Source organism: Oncorhynchus kisutch, linkage group LG20, assembly GCF_002021735.2.
Source record: "Oncorhynchus kisutch isolate 150728-3 linkage group LG20, Okis_V2, whole genome shotgun sequence".
Taxonomy (NCBI): domain Eukaryota; kingdom Metazoa; phylum Chordata; class Actinopteri; order Salmoniformes; family Salmonidae; genus Oncorhynchus; species Oncorhynchus kisutch.
In genome coordinates this window covers 48,898,886-48,915,371 of record NC_034193.2, presented here as the reverse complement: position 1 = coordinate 48,915,371, position 16,486 = coordinate 48,898,886, and the positions used below count along the sequence as shown (strand labels likewise).

At 46.0% G+C, this 16,486-nt stretch overlaps 1 protein-coding gene across 3 annotated transcripts in view; it reads left to right on the top strand.

The window, feature by feature from the left end:
- The window catches only part of LOC109880311 (girdin), a 34,155-nt gene that overhangs the window by 5,248 nt on the left and 12,421 nt on the right, over positions 1-16,486 (top strand). For all 3 annotated transcript variants that reach the window (XM_031799575.1, XM_031799576.1, XM_031799574.1), the window contains exons 4-15: positions 2,311-2,380; positions 3,210-3,268; positions 3,524-3,607; positions 10,943-11,062; positions 11,471-11,640; positions 12,969-13,050; positions 13,596-13,754; positions 14,109-14,255; positions 14,594-14,738; positions 14,986-15,170; positions 15,347-15,854; positions 16,175-16,448. In XM_031799575.1, the coding sequence (XP_031655435.1) occupies positions 2,311-2,380; positions 3,210-3,268; positions 3,524-3,607; positions 10,943-11,062; positions 11,471-11,640; positions 12,969-13,050; positions 13,596-13,754; positions 14,109-14,255; positions 14,594-14,738; positions 14,986-15,170; positions 15,347-15,854; positions 16,175-16,448 (2,003 nt within the window). The remainder of the gene's footprint in view (positions 1-2,310; positions 2,381-3,209; positions 3,269-3,523; positions 3,608-10,942; positions 11,063-11,470; positions 11,641-12,968; positions 13,051-13,595; positions 13,755-14,108; positions 14,256-14,593; positions 14,739-14,985; positions 15,171-15,346; positions 15,855-16,174; positions 16,449-16,486) is intronic.

Sequence of the window (16,486 nt, the reverse complement as noted above, 5' to 3'; positions counted from 1 at the left end):
TAAGACGACTGCCCTAAATATCACCACATCCACCATGTAAACATCTGTGCCATCAGTGTGTGTCGTTAGGTAGGCTACAGTAATGCCTGTGCCATCAGTGTGTGTCGTTAGGCAGGCTACAGTAATGCCTGTGCCATCAGTGTGTGTCGTTAGGCAGGCTACAGTAATGCCTGTGCCATCAGTGTGTGTCGTTAGGTAGGCTACAGTAATGCCTGTGCCATCAGTGTGTGTCGTTAGGCAGGCTACAGTAATGCCTGTGCCATCAGTGTGTGTCGTTAGGTAGGCTACAGTAATGCCTGTGCCATCAGTGTGTGTCATTAGGCAGGCTACAGTAATGCCTGTGCCATCAGTGTGTGTCGTTAGGCAGGCTACAGTAATGCCTGTGCCATCAGTGTGTGTCGTTAGGCAGGCTACAGTAATGCCTGTGCCATCAGTGTGTGTCGTTAGGTAGGCTACAGTAATGCCTGTGCCATCAGTGTGTGTCGTTAGGCAGGCTACAGTAATGCCTGTGCCATCAGTGTGTGTCGTTAGGCAGGCTACAGTAATGCCTGTGCCAGACCTACAAGGCTTTGGAATGACCCATTTGGGTGGGATCACGACAGAGAGCGAGAGAGTCCCTCTCAGTCACGACTGTCTATCTGTCTAATGCTGCGGTTTGGATGTAAAAACAGAGCAATTATACAGACATAAGATCAGTAGGGAAATAGAGAATTAAGGTTTTCTTCCAGTGGGTTAGAATATATAGTACAGTGTGAATGTGTGATAGCCCCGAGACATACTTTATATTGTTATATTTCCAGTATGGAGATCATTTTGAAACTGAATGTATTTAGCTAGTTTGTTTGTATGAAACACAATTATTCTAGTGTCTGTATTTATTTACAGGGCAAACATTTGTACAAACCCTCATCATACAGCACACACAGTGTGTCATTACAGTATATCATCTAGAAAAATACATGAAGAATGATAGTCTTTTGAAATGAAGTTTATATGTAAAGGGTCTGTGGTGTGTTTACCAGCATTCTACTTTCCCAAGGGTTTGATTTGGATTCTTGCTCAGCAAAAAAAACAAAACCAGGAAAGAAACACCAAGAACAATCAGGATATCTAATGACCGAGTGGATTGCAATTTGGGAGGTATGCTAAGATGGCACATGAAGACGACAGCTCTCCTCTCGCTCTCTGCAGTAATGTAGGCTACAATGCTTGATCAAAAGATGAAATGGAGTCTGTTTCCCAGACACTATCATTTCAGGACAGATTCAAATTCTGTCATATTTAAACATAATTATTTTGGGATGGAATTGGCCTAGTTTGTGTTAGTCTTAGATTTGTGCATTTTGTGACAGGATTTTTAAAGATGTATTATTTTTGTCATATTCAGCTGCAACGTTGCAGCTGTAATCTCTATGTCAAATGTATCCAAGTCTTATATTGTGTGTAGTGCACCAATCACTAGTTGAAGAGATGATTTTATCTCAACTCTGCTATAAACCGCAGTCAAAAAAATTTACTTCACTTCATAATCAGATTTTAGCTCGAGGGGGAAATCAAAGTGACCCCAGAGCCCAGTCCCTTGAACATTCCTCACTGGAAATGGGTCGCGGTCACTGGAAAAATTTACTGGTTGGTTGGATGGCAGTGGTTGATTTTACTGTATCACATCTGCATGGCTCGCCAGACTGGAACTCTCTTACTAGGGACTTTACTAATTGTTTCCTGGACTGAAGAGGGGCCCAGGTTTTCCCAATGGGAAATTAAACACTGCATTACACATTCACACCACATTAGCCTAGCTAGCCACTGTAGCGACCAACAAACAGACATGGGTTCAAATAGTATTTAGTGTCTTTCCAATACTTTCGCTGTGCTCGATTGAGCTTACCCTGGAACCAATGGAATAGTCCCTAAAGTGCAAACCCCTCCCACCTGGCACTCGACGCAGGCTAAATAAAATGTGCTACATATTTGAAAGAAAATACAAATATTTTATTTGAACTCAGGTCTGGTCAACAATTCCCCAGACTGGAAAGTGCCTTGGCACCACTGGTGTTATAGGCTGAAAGGGTTATGCATAAAGAAGCACCAAAGAAACTGCCCATTTCTTACAGCCATTCTGGTCCCTCTCCGTCTGTTGGCACCAAGTCGACACATTTAAATGCCTGACTATACAATCCCAACCCTACTCATTCAGATAGCATTGGCCAGATCCCAACAGTGTTTTTTTTGTCCTCCTGTCTCACTCTTTAGTTGTCCTTTTCTGTACCCATCCTCCCTCTTTCATCCCCCCTTTTCTCTCTTTCCTAGGAGACTCTGAGGCAGCTGATCATGATGCCCTTACCCAGTGTGTTGCTGCTTGGCAGGACTCCTCACTGTGGTGTGTTTGCCCACACCGTCTTACATTCTGTTGAGAAACCCAAAGAGAGAGCAGTACACCCTTTGAATTCTACCGGTGCCCATTGAATTCTATGTGAAGTACAGTACTACTATAGTTCCACAGATGTAGCATCTTCATTTGATCACCCTGTTGTTGCCGGAAATGTCGAACTTCTATTGTATTCAATGTTTAAAAAGACTTTTAAAGTTGGTCATATCCACTTAAAAATGTCCGACTTGATTTGCCCCAACAACATTTTTATCAACCATTACAGAAATGTTCATGAATTATAATCCACACAATAATTCACATTTCCTGTTGCTGCAGGATTATTTTCCTTCTATGAGAAAGTGGTCAAATGAAGATCCTACCTGTAGACTTGGTTTGCCAGTCACACACGTCTGTTGAGAGACTAGAAATAGCAACTGTATCTGTGCTGCATAGTTAAGTACAGTTTGTAAGATGATTGACACCATCTTAGCGTTTGCAGTATCATCCTTCCATTTGTTGTCCATGACATACCATGACATAATATAATTATTCAAATGAGTAAACTGAACTCAAACCAGACCAGTTAATTTGCAATGCTGCCCTATAAATTGACCTCAAAACTCCTATAAGACAGACTTTGAGGGCCTTCGCTGTCTGTGTCTTCAGCAGATGTGTAATTCAAATGCACACCATCAGTCTGATAGATGTGCTAGCCTTGGTGACAGGCTCTGGCCTGATGAGTGACCCAAATTCAGACAGCAGCCTGTTAGACTACATCTGAATCTCCTTTAATCTGAATTTAATGTGGGGGTTGTATTTTGGGGGGTTTTCTCCTCAGAGCAAAGTTTGGAGGAAATGAAGAAATTACTTCTTCTCTTATTGGGATGTGCTGTCCAGGTAGGAGGAGTTGGAGGGGTGTGTCACTGTGTGTGTAGTTGTGTGTCACTGTGTGTGTAGTTGTGTGTCACTGTGTGTGTTTGCTTGCTTTTACTTGTCTGAAATTCAAATGGAAAGATGTTGTTTTAGCTGGCTCATAATTGAGGATTTGAAGGGGACCCCTGTTTCACCTCACCAACAGGATGTCTGTCCCCCAGGCTAGGCTACACACACTCATTAAGACCCTAATCTACTATACCCACTGTGTGTTTTCAGTGTGAGAAGAAAGAGGAGTACGTCGAACGCATCCAGACTCTCGACTTTGACACGAAAGCAGCAATAGCTGCTCATATACAAGAGGTAGAGTATCTCGTTCCAGGTTGCGCTTGTCCCTGGTCTGCGTGACAATGACAGCAGTAGAGTCGGCAAGACAGATCTGGGACTCAGGCTAGCTTGTTCCACATTCAGTAACATGCATGTTTCTCTTATGTGGAAGTATTAGTCATTGAGGACATGATAAGGGCAGGCTAGCCATTTGAAAACTGTTTATAACAATATGCACCAAACTGTGATTGAAATAATTATCCTTTTTAAAAAAGCATTAGAGACATTCATTTTACAGGAATCCGTTAAAGGTCCTGTATAACCACCTGGCTTTTAGTAATTAACAACAACATAATAAATGCATTTGGCATGTGTAAATACATTTTACATGTGGGTGGTCCCGGGAATCGAACTCAATACCCTGGCATTACAAGCACCACACTCTACCAATTGAGCTACAAAGGACTACATGGTTAGCTTTTATATCACATTTATCCCACATGTATTTATTTAGGAGAACATTGTATTTAGTTCATATTAGAAATGACGTTATTATTTCCCCCAAGTAATAGAAGTTCACATGGAACTTAAGATCATAGGTCATTTTGTAATTTTTATTAGGATCCCCATTAGCTAACACCGTAACGCTAGCTAATCTTCCTGGGGTCCAACACCAATTAACAAGACATTACAAACAATCACAATCAAGTCTTCACAAACATTCAACATGTAGACAATACAGACAATTCAAATACCTGACAGGAAACACATTTAACATTCAGTTGATGCTTTCTATTTCCTGTCCAGTCATATGGTCTATTGCATTAGTTGTTTTATTTTATTCTTGAAGGTGAATTTACTTTTTGCCTGAGAAATATGGATTGGTAAAGATTTCCATTCAGCTATGGCTTTATATAAAACTGTAGATTTAAGGTGATTTGTCCTTGGCTTAGGTTGTTTTAGCTGCCCTGAATTTGCCTGTCTGGTTTGGTGGTTATGCGTGTTGTTAGTATGTAATAACTGGACTGAAAAATGCAGTGTGTTTTTAAAAAATAGAACATTCCTAAAGAAAATCAGAAGACTGGATAGTAATTTGTTTTGAACGTGAAGCCATGAGAGATTCTGATGCATTTGGATAATATTGATACGGTTAGATCAATGAAGAGAATTTGGCTGCCCTTTTAGGAGCCATTTGGAGATTTTTTAGATCTTTCTTTGCTGCAGGTGACCATATAACTGGACATTACTCTAAGTGTGATAGGACCAGGGATTGACCATATAACTGGACATTACTCTAAGTGTGATAGGACCAGGGATTGACCATATAACTGGACATTACTCTAAGTGTGATAGGACCAGGGATTGACCATATAACTGGACATTACTCTAAGTGTGATAGGACCAGGGATTGACCATATAACCAGACAGTACTCTAAGTGTGATAGGACCAGGGATTGACCATATAACCAGACAGTACTCTAAGTGTGATAGGACCAGGGATTGACCATATAACTGGACATTACTCTAAGTGTGATAGGACCAGGGATTGACCATATAACCAGACAGTACTCTAAGTGTGATAGGACCAGGGATTGACCATATAACCAGACAGTACTCTAAGTGTGATAGGACCAGGGATTGACCATATAACTGGACATTACTCTAAGTGTGATAGGACCAGGGATTGACCATATAACCAGACAGTACTCTAAGTGTGATAGGACCAGGGATTGACCATATAACTGGACATTACTCTAAGTGTGATAGGACCAGGGATTGACCATATAACCAGACAGTACTCTAAGTGTGATAGGACCAGGGATTGACCATATAACCAGACAGTACTCTAAGTGTGATAGGACCAGGGATTGACCATATAACCAGACAGTACTCTAAGTGTGATAGGACCAGGGATTGACCATATAACCAGACAGTACTCTAAGTGTGATAGGACCAGGGATTGACCATATAACCAGACAGTATGTAACGGCGTTCTTCGTTTGTCGAAAGAGAGTCGGACCGAAATGCAGCGTGGTGGTTAATCATGATCTTTAATGAAGAAAACGGTGATACATGAAATAACTTATAAATACAAAAACAACAAACGGAACGTGAAACTTATTACAGCCTATCTGGTGAACACTACACAGAGACAGGGACAATCACCCACGAAAGACAAAGTGAAACTCAGGCTACCTAAATACGGTTCCCAATCAGAGACAACAAGAAACACCTGACTGATCGAGAACCGCCTCAGGCAGCCCAAACCTAACTAGACACACCCCTAATCATAGCAATCCCAATCCTATAAAACCCCAATGCGAAACACAACACGTAAACCCATGTCACACCCTGGCCTGACCAAAATATATAAGTAAAACACAAAAACCTAAGACCAAGGCGTGACAGAACCCCCCCCCCCCCCTAGGTGCGGACTCCCGGACGCACCTCAAAACCATAGGGAGGGTCCGGGTGGGCGTCTGTCATTGGTGGCGGCTCCGGCTCGGGACGTGGACCCCACTTCATTAATGTCCTCGTTCCTCCCCTTCGCGTCCTGGGATAATCCACCCTCGCCGCCGACCATGGCCTAATAGTCCTCACCCAGAACCCCACAGAACTAAGGAGCAGCTCGTGACTGAGGGGCATCTCGGGACTGAGGGACAGCTCGGGACTGAGGGGCAGCTCGGGACTGAGGGGCAGCTCGGGACTGAGGGGCAGCTCGGGACTGAGGGGCAGCTCGGGACTGAGGGGCAGCTCGGGACTGAGGGGCAGCTCGGGACTGAGGGGCAGCCCGGAACTGAGGGGCAGCCCGGAACTGAGGGGAAGCCCAGTACTGAGAGGAAGCCCAGTACTGAGAGGAAGCCCAGTACTGAGATGAAGCTCAGGTAGGTAGTAGGCTCCGGTAGATCCTGGCTGGCTGGCGGATCTGGAAGATTCAGGTTGACTAGCAGATCTGGAAGATTCTGGTTGACTGGCGGATCTAGCTGCTCCATGCAGGCTGACAGCTCCTTGCAGACTGACAGCTCCTTGCAGACTGGCAGCTCCTTGCAGACTGGCAGCTCCTTGCAGACTGGCAGCTCCTTGCAGACTGACAGTTCCTTGCAGACTGACATCTCTGGCTGCTTCATGCAGACTGACAGCTCCTTGCAGACTGGCAGCTCCTTGCAGACTGACAGCTCCTTGCAGACTGACGGATCCTTGCAGACTGACAGTTCCCTGCAGACTGGCAGCTCCTTGCAGGCTGACAGCTCCTTGCAGACTGGCAGCTCCTTGCAGACTGGCAGCTCCTTGCAGACTGGCAGCTCCTTGCAGACTGGCAGCTCCTTGCAGACTGACAGCTCCTTGCAGACTGACAGCTCCTTGCAGACTGGCAGCTCCTTGCAGACTGGCAGCTCCTTGCAGACTGGCAGCTCCTTGCAGACTGACAGCTCCTTGCAGACTGACAGCTCCTTGCAGACTGGCAGCTCCTTGCAGACTGGCAGCTCCTTGCAGACTGGCAGCTCCTTGCAGACTGGCAGCTCCCTGCAGACTGGCAGCTCTTTGCAGACTGACAGCTCCATGCAGACTGGCAGCTCAGGCTGCTTCAAACAGGCAGGAGGCTCCGGCAGCACTGTAGTGAGAGAAGGCTCTGATAGCGCTGAACAGGCGGGAGACTCCGACAGCGCAGGAGAGGAGGAAAACGCTGGCTGCGCTGAACAGGCGGGAGACTCTGACAGCGCAGGAGGGAAGGAAGGCTCTGGCTGTGCTGAACAGGCGGGAGACTCCGACAGAGCAGGAGAGGCGAGGCGCACTGTAGGCCTGATGCGTGGTGCGGGCACTGGTGATACTGGAGCGAGGACACGCACAGGAAGCCTGGTGCGGGGAGCTGCTACCGGAGGACTGGTGTGTGGAGGTGGCTCAGGATAGACCGGACCGTGCAGGCGCACTGGAGCTCTTGAGCACCGAGCCTGCCCAAGCTTACCTGGCTCGATGCCCACTCTAGCCCGGCCAATACGAAGGGCTGGTATGAACCGTACCGGGCTATGCACCCGCACTGGAAACACCGTGCGCTCCATAGCATAACACGGTGTCTGCCCGGTCTCTCTAGCCCACCGGAAAGCACAGGGAGTTTGCGCAGGTCTCCTACCTGGCATAGCCATACTCCCTGTAAGCCCCCCCCCAATAATTTTTTGGGGTTGCTTCTCGGGCTTCCTTGCCAACCGTGTTCCCTCGTATCGCCGGCTCCTATCTCCTGCTGCCTCTGCATCCTCCTTGGAGCGGCGATATTCACCAGGCTGAGCCCAGGGTCCTCTTCCGTCTAATATCATCTCCCAAGACCAGAAGTCCTTATATCGCTGCTCCTCATGATTAACAGGGAGAGTTAGCTCAGGTCTGACTCCTGACTCTGTCACTCTCTCCCTGAGCCCCCCCCCAATACATTTTTTGGGGTGACTTTCGGGTTTCGCTCTGCGCCGCCGTGTTTTCCTTTTCGACTCCATTCGCCTATAGCCTTCCTCGCACTGCTCAAGCGAATCCCATGCGGGCTCCTGCACTCTCTCTGGGTCGGCCGCCCACCTGTCGATTTCTTCCCACGTCGTATACTCCATAACGTCCTCCTTTCGCTGCTCCTGCTGTCGCTGCCTGTTACCACGCTGCTCGGTCCGTATGTGGTGGGTGATTCTGTAACGGCGTTCTTCGTTTGTCGAAAGAGAGTCGGACCGAAATGCAGCGTGGTGGTTAATCATGATCTTTAATGAAGAAAACGGTGATACATGAAATAACTTATAAATACAAAAACAACAAACGGAACGTGAAACTTATTACAGCCTATCTGGTGAACACTACACAGAGACAGGAACAATCACCCACGAAAGACAAAGTGAAACTCAGGCTACCTAAACACGGTTCCCAATCAGAGACAACAAGAAACACCTGACTGATCGAGAACCGCCTCAGGCAGCCCAAACCTAACTAGACACACCCCTAATCATAGCAATCCCAATCCTATAAAACCCCAATGCGAAACACAACACGTAAACCCATGTCACACCCTGGCCTGACCAAAATATATAACGAAAACACAAAGACCTAAGACCAAGGCGTGACACAGTACTCTAAGTGTGATAGGACCAGGGATTGACCATATAACCAGACAGTACTCTAAGTGTGATAGGACCAGGGATTGACCATATAACCAGACAGTACTCTAAGTGTGATAGGACCAGGGATTGACCATATAACCAGACAGTACTCTAAGTGTGATAGGACCAGGGATTGACCATATAACCAGACAGTACTCTAAGTGTGATAGGACCAGGGATTGACCATATAACCAGACAGTACTCTAAGTGTGATAGGACCAGGGATTGACCATATAACCAGACAGTACTCTAAGTGTGATAGGACCAGGGATTGACCATATAACCAGACAGTACTCTAAGTGTGTGTTACTGTAATTGAATTATGCCAATGTGTTTTCATTAATTGAAAACCCTTAATCTATTTTATGAGAATTTGTAAGATTCTTGTTTGCATAAAATAGACAGAGACCAGTCTTATCAATAATAGGTAATAGAATTTATTCTCGGAGCGCGCTGCCACTTTACCACGAGCAACAGTTTATATACAATAACATGACGTCATTTCATTGCTTACAGAATCCCCTCTTCTTAACCGGGACAAAGTGAGGTTAATAGTTCATTCTAACTTACTAACACACTCACAGGTCACACAACATAACTGAATTAACTTTTGACCCATCAACATTATCGATCACCACTTAGCTGACAGTTCTAATTAACAGAGAACCTAGGAATGCACTCACTGTCTTATCTAAAACACCCCAGAGTTTCATCGGTTCAACCATAGGTTAACTACCTTATCTGCTTACTTAATCCACAACCCATTAGTTTCTGCCTAGTTGGAATGGTGTTCATTAACTTTAATTACTCCTTGTCTGTGTCACACAATCCCTTCTTATGAACTCATATTGTTAATCAGATATAATAAAACAGAGTATAAGTTTACTTAGTTACAGTTCCATTTAAAATAATTTGTTCAGTCATTTAATCATAATTTTCCCAACAGTGTGATAGGACCAGGGATTGACCATATAACTGGACAGTACTCTAAGTGTGATAGGACCAGGGATTGACCATATAACTGGACAGTACTCTAAGTGTGATAGGACCAGGGATTGACCATATAACTGGACAGTACTCTACGTTTGATAGGATCAGGGATTGACCATATAACTGGACAGTACTCTAAGTGTGATAGGATCAGGGATTGACCATATAACTGGACAGTACTCTAAGTGTGATAGGACCAGGGAATGACCATATAACTGGACAGTACTCTAAGTGTGATAGGACCAGGGAATGACCATATAACTGGACAGTACTCTACGTGTGATAGGACCAGGGATTGACCATATAACTGGACAGTACTCTAAGTGTGATAGGACCAGTCATTGACCATATAACTGGACAGTACTCTAAGTGTGATAGAACCAGGGATTGACCATATAACTGGACAGTACTCTAAGTGTGATAGGACCAGTCATTGACCATATAACTGGACAGTACTCTAAGTGTGATAGGACCAGGGAATGACCATATAACTGGACAGTACTCTAAGTGTGATAGGACCAGGGAATGACCATATAACTGGACAGTACTCTAAGTGTGATAGGACCAGGGATTGACCATATAACTGGACAGTACTCTAAGTGTGATAGGACCAGGGATTGAATTACCTGATTCAGTGTGCTAGATGTTACATACTCTGAACAGGTCACGAGCAATACAAACTAAATGAAAAGGCTTTCTGATTCCCCAGGAACGAATACCAAAGGAACGTTCTAGCACGTGTTGTCTTGTCTGCGTGACAACAATACACAGTGTTCTGTCACTGTTACACAGCACGATCATCAAGCGCTTATTGGGGACAGTGTGCAATGAAAAATGAAAAACTGTCATTGCATTGCCAGTCTTCCATTGTAGCCAATCTAGTCACAGAGGCACTCTTACTTGGTTGCCAATAACATGGTCCCAACATTGTCATTTGAAACACATGTGCTGGGTGTTTCGCAACATTAGAGGATGTGTCTAATAACACACATAGATGCTACTAAAAGACCTGCACAATATTTCACTATACTTGACTACACACACTAACATGATTTTAGGGTAATTTATTATGGAGTGGTACCTATGTACAGTATCATTCCACGTACTGCTTTGAGATACATGTATAGGGAGAATGGAGTGAATGGAATGGCGTCAAACCACTCGTTCTGCTGCAAACTTTACCACGAGCCCGTCCTCACCAACCTACGGTGCTGTAAATCATTGTGACTGCAACTCTCTGTTCCTCCCTGTGATTGGTCAGGTTACCCACAGTCAGGACAGTGTACTGGACCTCCATTGGCTGGAGGCCAGCGAGCTCTGTGCTGAGGACCTAGAGACCCTGTTCAGGCGTCTGGTGGACCAGAGAGACACACAGCTGGAGGTAGGGGGTTATAAATGGGTTATGGAGGGGTTATGAAGGGTTATGAATGTGTTATGTTATCCTTATGTAGGCCTGGTGGGCCAGAGAGACACACAGCTGGAGGTAGGGGCCACTGTTGACACACTGCACAGTGTTTATAGGTTTGACCTTGCTGAGTCATACAAGATATTCCTGTGCCATAAAATATTCTGTAATTTGACGATAATGTATTTCAATGGAATATCTTTGAGCATTGTCTTACTAGGCTTTTAAAGCAGTAGTTACTGATTTACTTTTTATATTGATCTGTGATGAAATGGAGGAACTTGAAATGGAGGAAGTTGCACTTGAAATGACAGGTGAAGGAGTGTCATTTCCTGTCCTATTTTCATCTTTCCTCCCTCCGTTCTTTTCTCCTCCCCACCCCAGACTATTTTAGAGCTAATGCAGGAGAGAGAGTCCACCCCGTCACCTTCTCCGCCCAGCACCCAGTCCCCCAGTGACTGTCCCAGCATGCAACAGCTGGCGGCCTCCCACCAGCACCTGTCTGTGGAGCTGGCCGACTCCAAGGCCAAGGTCAGACGGCTGCGCCAGGAGCTGTGAGTAGTCAGATAAGGACACTCCCAATCCCAACCATCCCACTCAGTGGTCATAAAGTAACCTGGGCATGACAATGACAGCCATGGGGTTGGCAAGACGACGATAAACAGATCTCGAATGCAGGCTAAGCATAAATGTATTTGAAAGGCACAATCTGTCATTTTAACAGTAATGCAGTACTGCTTCAGGACTTTCTGAGTCATCTTCCACCCAACTGCTCATTGTGTTTAGAGGATACATATGTCATTTCCCTAACCCAGCGTTAGAGGATATACTGTATGTAAGCCTTCTTTAAAGACCTCAAAAGCACCCTAGGGCACCTTAATTCCTTGTTTTATATTCTGTACAACATTTGAAATAGCATGAATAAGACCAACTCGTTTTTTAAGATTTAATTGAAAGCAAATTCTGTAAGTGCTTTTTTCTCAGGTTGTCTCCACATACTGTATGTTTGGAGGTTAAACAGTTGAGGTGTGAGACAAGGCAAACGGTCGAGAGAGAAAGAGAGAGAGAGAGTCTTCCTGAACGGATACAGGAGAAGGTGTCTGGGGATAGTTTGGCCTAGATTCTCTCCCTGGCCTGCCTTGGCATGAACCTCCAGGGCCTTGCATCGCCATTGTCCCACATTCGCCCTCTGCCACCCCCCAGACCTGATTCAGCCCTTCATCTCTCCTCCTCTTCTCTCTTTTCTCGCTTTCATTGTCTAACTGGGATATGCTGACTCAAGCCCCCGGGCTGTACAGCAGTACAGTATCCTCATAATGCAACCCAACACTATCTGTTCTGTCCCTAGAAATGCTTTAGTTTGTAGTGCACACTTGATGTCAACAAAGTGATAGGTTTGTGAGAAAACATGTACGAGAGAAGCTTTTCTCCTAGGGTTCTAAAAAATAGTCATGCATGGGATGCCGTAGTACTGGCCAGTATGTTGCTACTTCCCAGAGAAACTGGGGGTGGAGGAAGTGATGGTCTGGGTGCTGCAGTGTGTGGTGGAATGTGGCCAAGCAAGCAGGAGCCAGGCATCCCAGATCTGTACTCTTTAAAAAAAAAAAAGGTCCCAAAAGGGTTCTACAGGGAACCAAAAGGGGTTCTTCAAAGGGTTCTCTTATATAATATTAAATTGAACATGTTAAATGTCTTCTCCAAGAGCTGTATATAATGGCTGTATGACTTGACCTACTGTATCTGTCTGAGTGGATGGGGGGTAGAAGTCGGGACTGTGCGTGTGGCGTGCATGCGTTTGTGCGGGATCATTAAGAAAAGCTCTGCATACTTACACCATCCCTCTCCATCTCTTTCCCTCCCTCCCTCCCTCCCTCCCACTCAGAGAGGAGAAGAGTGAGCAGGTACTGGACTGTAGACAGGAGCTGGAGAACATGGAGGCTGAGTTCAAGAGGATTCAACAGGAGGTAGAGAGAAGTGACGCACGCACACACACACAGACACACAGACACACACACACACATGGACCTCCTCTCTAACCCTCAGTAACATGACACACAGTATCCTTACTTCTATCAGAGATTATTCAGATGAATGTACACTATGCTTTAGTGTAGATAAAGCCTTAGTGCTTAGCTAGTGACAGTGGCTACACCTCAACACCGTTTTCTACAACAGTACAACAGCTGCAGCTGGATCTCCTGAGTTCCTCAATCTGTTTTCCTGAAAGGAGAAAGAGAGATTTCATTTTCATGCCTAAAACATGGTTCTACATCAACTGGGTTACATGGTCAGGGAAACCTCTCATAAATTCAATGAAATTCAAAGACTTTAATCTTCCAAAGATAAATACAGTGTAGATAGTTTTGTTTAAACTGTAGATGTATTTTAAGACAGGAGCTACTTCCCAGCATTTTCCTCTCCCCACTTGAGAGAACATTTGCCGTATATTTACCTCACGACGGTGTCCCATGTATGCTAAAACCCTTTCCCGTGTCGGTGTCCGTATCAGAACTCTGTGTTGCTAGCGGAGGCCCGGTCAGCCCGTACATACCGTGACGAGCTGGATGCCCTGAGAGAGAGGGCCATCAGGGCTGACAAGCTGGAGAGCGAGGTGGGACGATACCGCGAGAAGCTGCACAACATGGAGTTCTACAAGGCCAAAGTGGAGGTACGGTAGCGTACGGAGAAACACATTCAATACTCAGACTATAGCATGATCAACAGCCACATTGAAAACAAAATGCGTTTTTACCTTCAAATGTGAATTTTGTCCACAGTTAAATTTATATCAGAACGTTTCAGAATGCAAAACACCACAGCTACTAATATTTCAAATAAATTGTTAAGGTTTTACAAATGACTGTTATCGCACTTTGCAAAAAACTTTGCTAGATCTCAAACAATACTTCACGTATTTCATCATTTAACATATTGACATAAATTGACATAAATCTGCTGTTATCATGTACCCGACAGGGGTTTCTTTGTTTGTAACAGCCTTGATTTGTGTCTCATCTTGTAGGAGCTGAAGGAGGATAACTCTGTGTTGCTGGAGACCAAGGCTGTACTGCAGCAGCAGCTGGAGGGGTGGAGGGCCCGCTCTGATAAACTACACCAGCTAGAGAAACACAGTCTGCTGCTCAACGCCAGGGTCCACATCATGGAACAGGTAGAAAACATGGACTATAATGCAGTGGATTACATGTATGTAAACGGTGGTCAATATGAACATTGAGGGGAAACAGGTTAAAGGTTAAGGGAAGGATGGGAAAGGGACTGGTCTTAGTGCAGGGGAGGATGTGTATTGGAAGATACATGCAATGGAACAGGTTGATGGACAAAGAGGATCATACATGCTTGGATTATGTTGGGGACATGTGTGTGCCGTTGTCAAAAGGTCATACGTTCAACGAAGATCAGATCGAGAAATAGGAAGTTGAATATCTTTAGAATAACAACGTCATCTCCCCCTCGTCCTCTCTCTCTCTCTCTCTCGGCCCTTCCCAGGAGAAGGAGGTGGACAGGAGGCGCATGGAGGAGCTGCAGGAGGAGAACCTGGCCCTGGAGCTGGCCCAGAGGAGGAGCATGGAGGAGTCACAGCACCTGGGATGGGAGCTGGAGCAGCTGTCCAGGAGCCCCGACAACTCACAGGGTAAAGGCTGACAGACTCTTTCTACCCACTTCCTCTGCCCTGTGGGAGCTGTGGTACTTATGGGAAGAGAAGTGACATGTGAAATATCATTCTAACGTTATGGGCTATTCTATATGGCACAAAAAGGATAACTTCAATAAGATCATTCAGTCAGTCAGTCATTATCTCACGTGTCTGTTCATAGTGGAGGTTATGTAACAGCTAGTTCTTATTCCTGTCATCCTTTCGGTCTGATGGTTGTGTTCAGGTCAGAAGTCTCTGGGTGAGGAGGTGGTTGAGGGGACCAGGAGTCGTCTGCTGCGGCTAGAGAGAGAGAACCAAAGCCTGCTCAGGACCATAGAGGAACTGAGAGCTCCTGACCTCAGCCTGGGACCGCAGCACAACCATAACCATGAGCACACGCGGAGGGACGGCCAGCGACCCACGAACACGGTAACTAGCCAGGGACCACGACACAAACATGAACACAATAGCCACACACAGCTGCTCAGGGAGCACACATACAACCATCAACCCACACATTCGGATTCCGGCGACTCTATTGAACTATAGCAGTGAACGGTGCTATTTCCATGTGAAAATGTTGGTCGTGTTTCCTTGTTTATTAGGCTGAGGTGGTTAGAGAGTACCTTGGCAGTTTAGACAACACCTCCTGGGAGCAGTCTGAATTGGTCATCAAAGAGGATTGTGACATTGACATAGACACATCACATCACAGGGACCCAAAGTGCAAAGGAGTGTCGGTTGACCTAGAAGGAGAGATTGACCGACTGGAGCGAGAGAGCGAGACCCTCAAGGAGAAGATGGACCTTCAGAAGCAAGAGAAAGGCCAACTCGAAGACAGAGAGTCTTGCGATCTGAGTGACCCCATGGCTGACCTGGAAGCAGAAGCTAAAGACAACACCCGCAATCTCCTTCAACCAGGCGCTTCAGTGTCTCTGACTCGTGATACCTCACCCTGCTCTAAGAACAAGAGTCCACGTCGGGAGAACAGTAGCACGGAGATGCAGACAAGGGCTTCCTCTTCATCCACGAAGCACACAGAGCGTCTGGAAGCCAAGTGTAGAGCCCTGGACACAGAGAACCAGCGGCTTCAGGCTGCCCTGGACAACACAGGTTGGTCTTCTGGGAGAATGTTGTGGTACTGCTGTCTCTTTGTAGCGTTTGGCTCTGTTGCGTTAGATACAGGGGCATTGAATGGGCAATGTGATGCACTTTATTTGTTCAGGGATCCATATGCTTGTTGATTGTTTTGCTCTGTATGCCGGCAAACCTAATAATTGATGATTGGTGATTAATGAAGTAGCCTATATTAATTCAGACTTTTTTTATTTTTTTCATCCACCTACCCACGCACATGCCCATCCATCCATCCAACCACCTATCCATCCACCCCACCCCCACACCCTTCCATCCATACATCCACTCCCCTCCAGGCCGGAAGCTCCATCGGCTGGAGGCCGAGGTCCACGAGCTGGAGGCTGAGAACCAGATCCTGCAGGCTGGGCTGGAGGAGCTGAGGATCTCCTCGCGGCGCATGGAGCAGCTAGGTCAGGAGAAGCAGACCCTGGAGCAGGAGGCTTCTTGCCTGGAGAGAGACAAGAGGAGGCTGGAGAAGGAGAACCGCAGGCTGAGGCAACAGGCAGAGATCCAGGACTCTACCCTGGATGGGAGCAACCTGAGGGTGGCTAGTCTGGAGAGAGAGAACAGGTATGATGCTAATGGTCACCATGGTATGATCGGGGTGC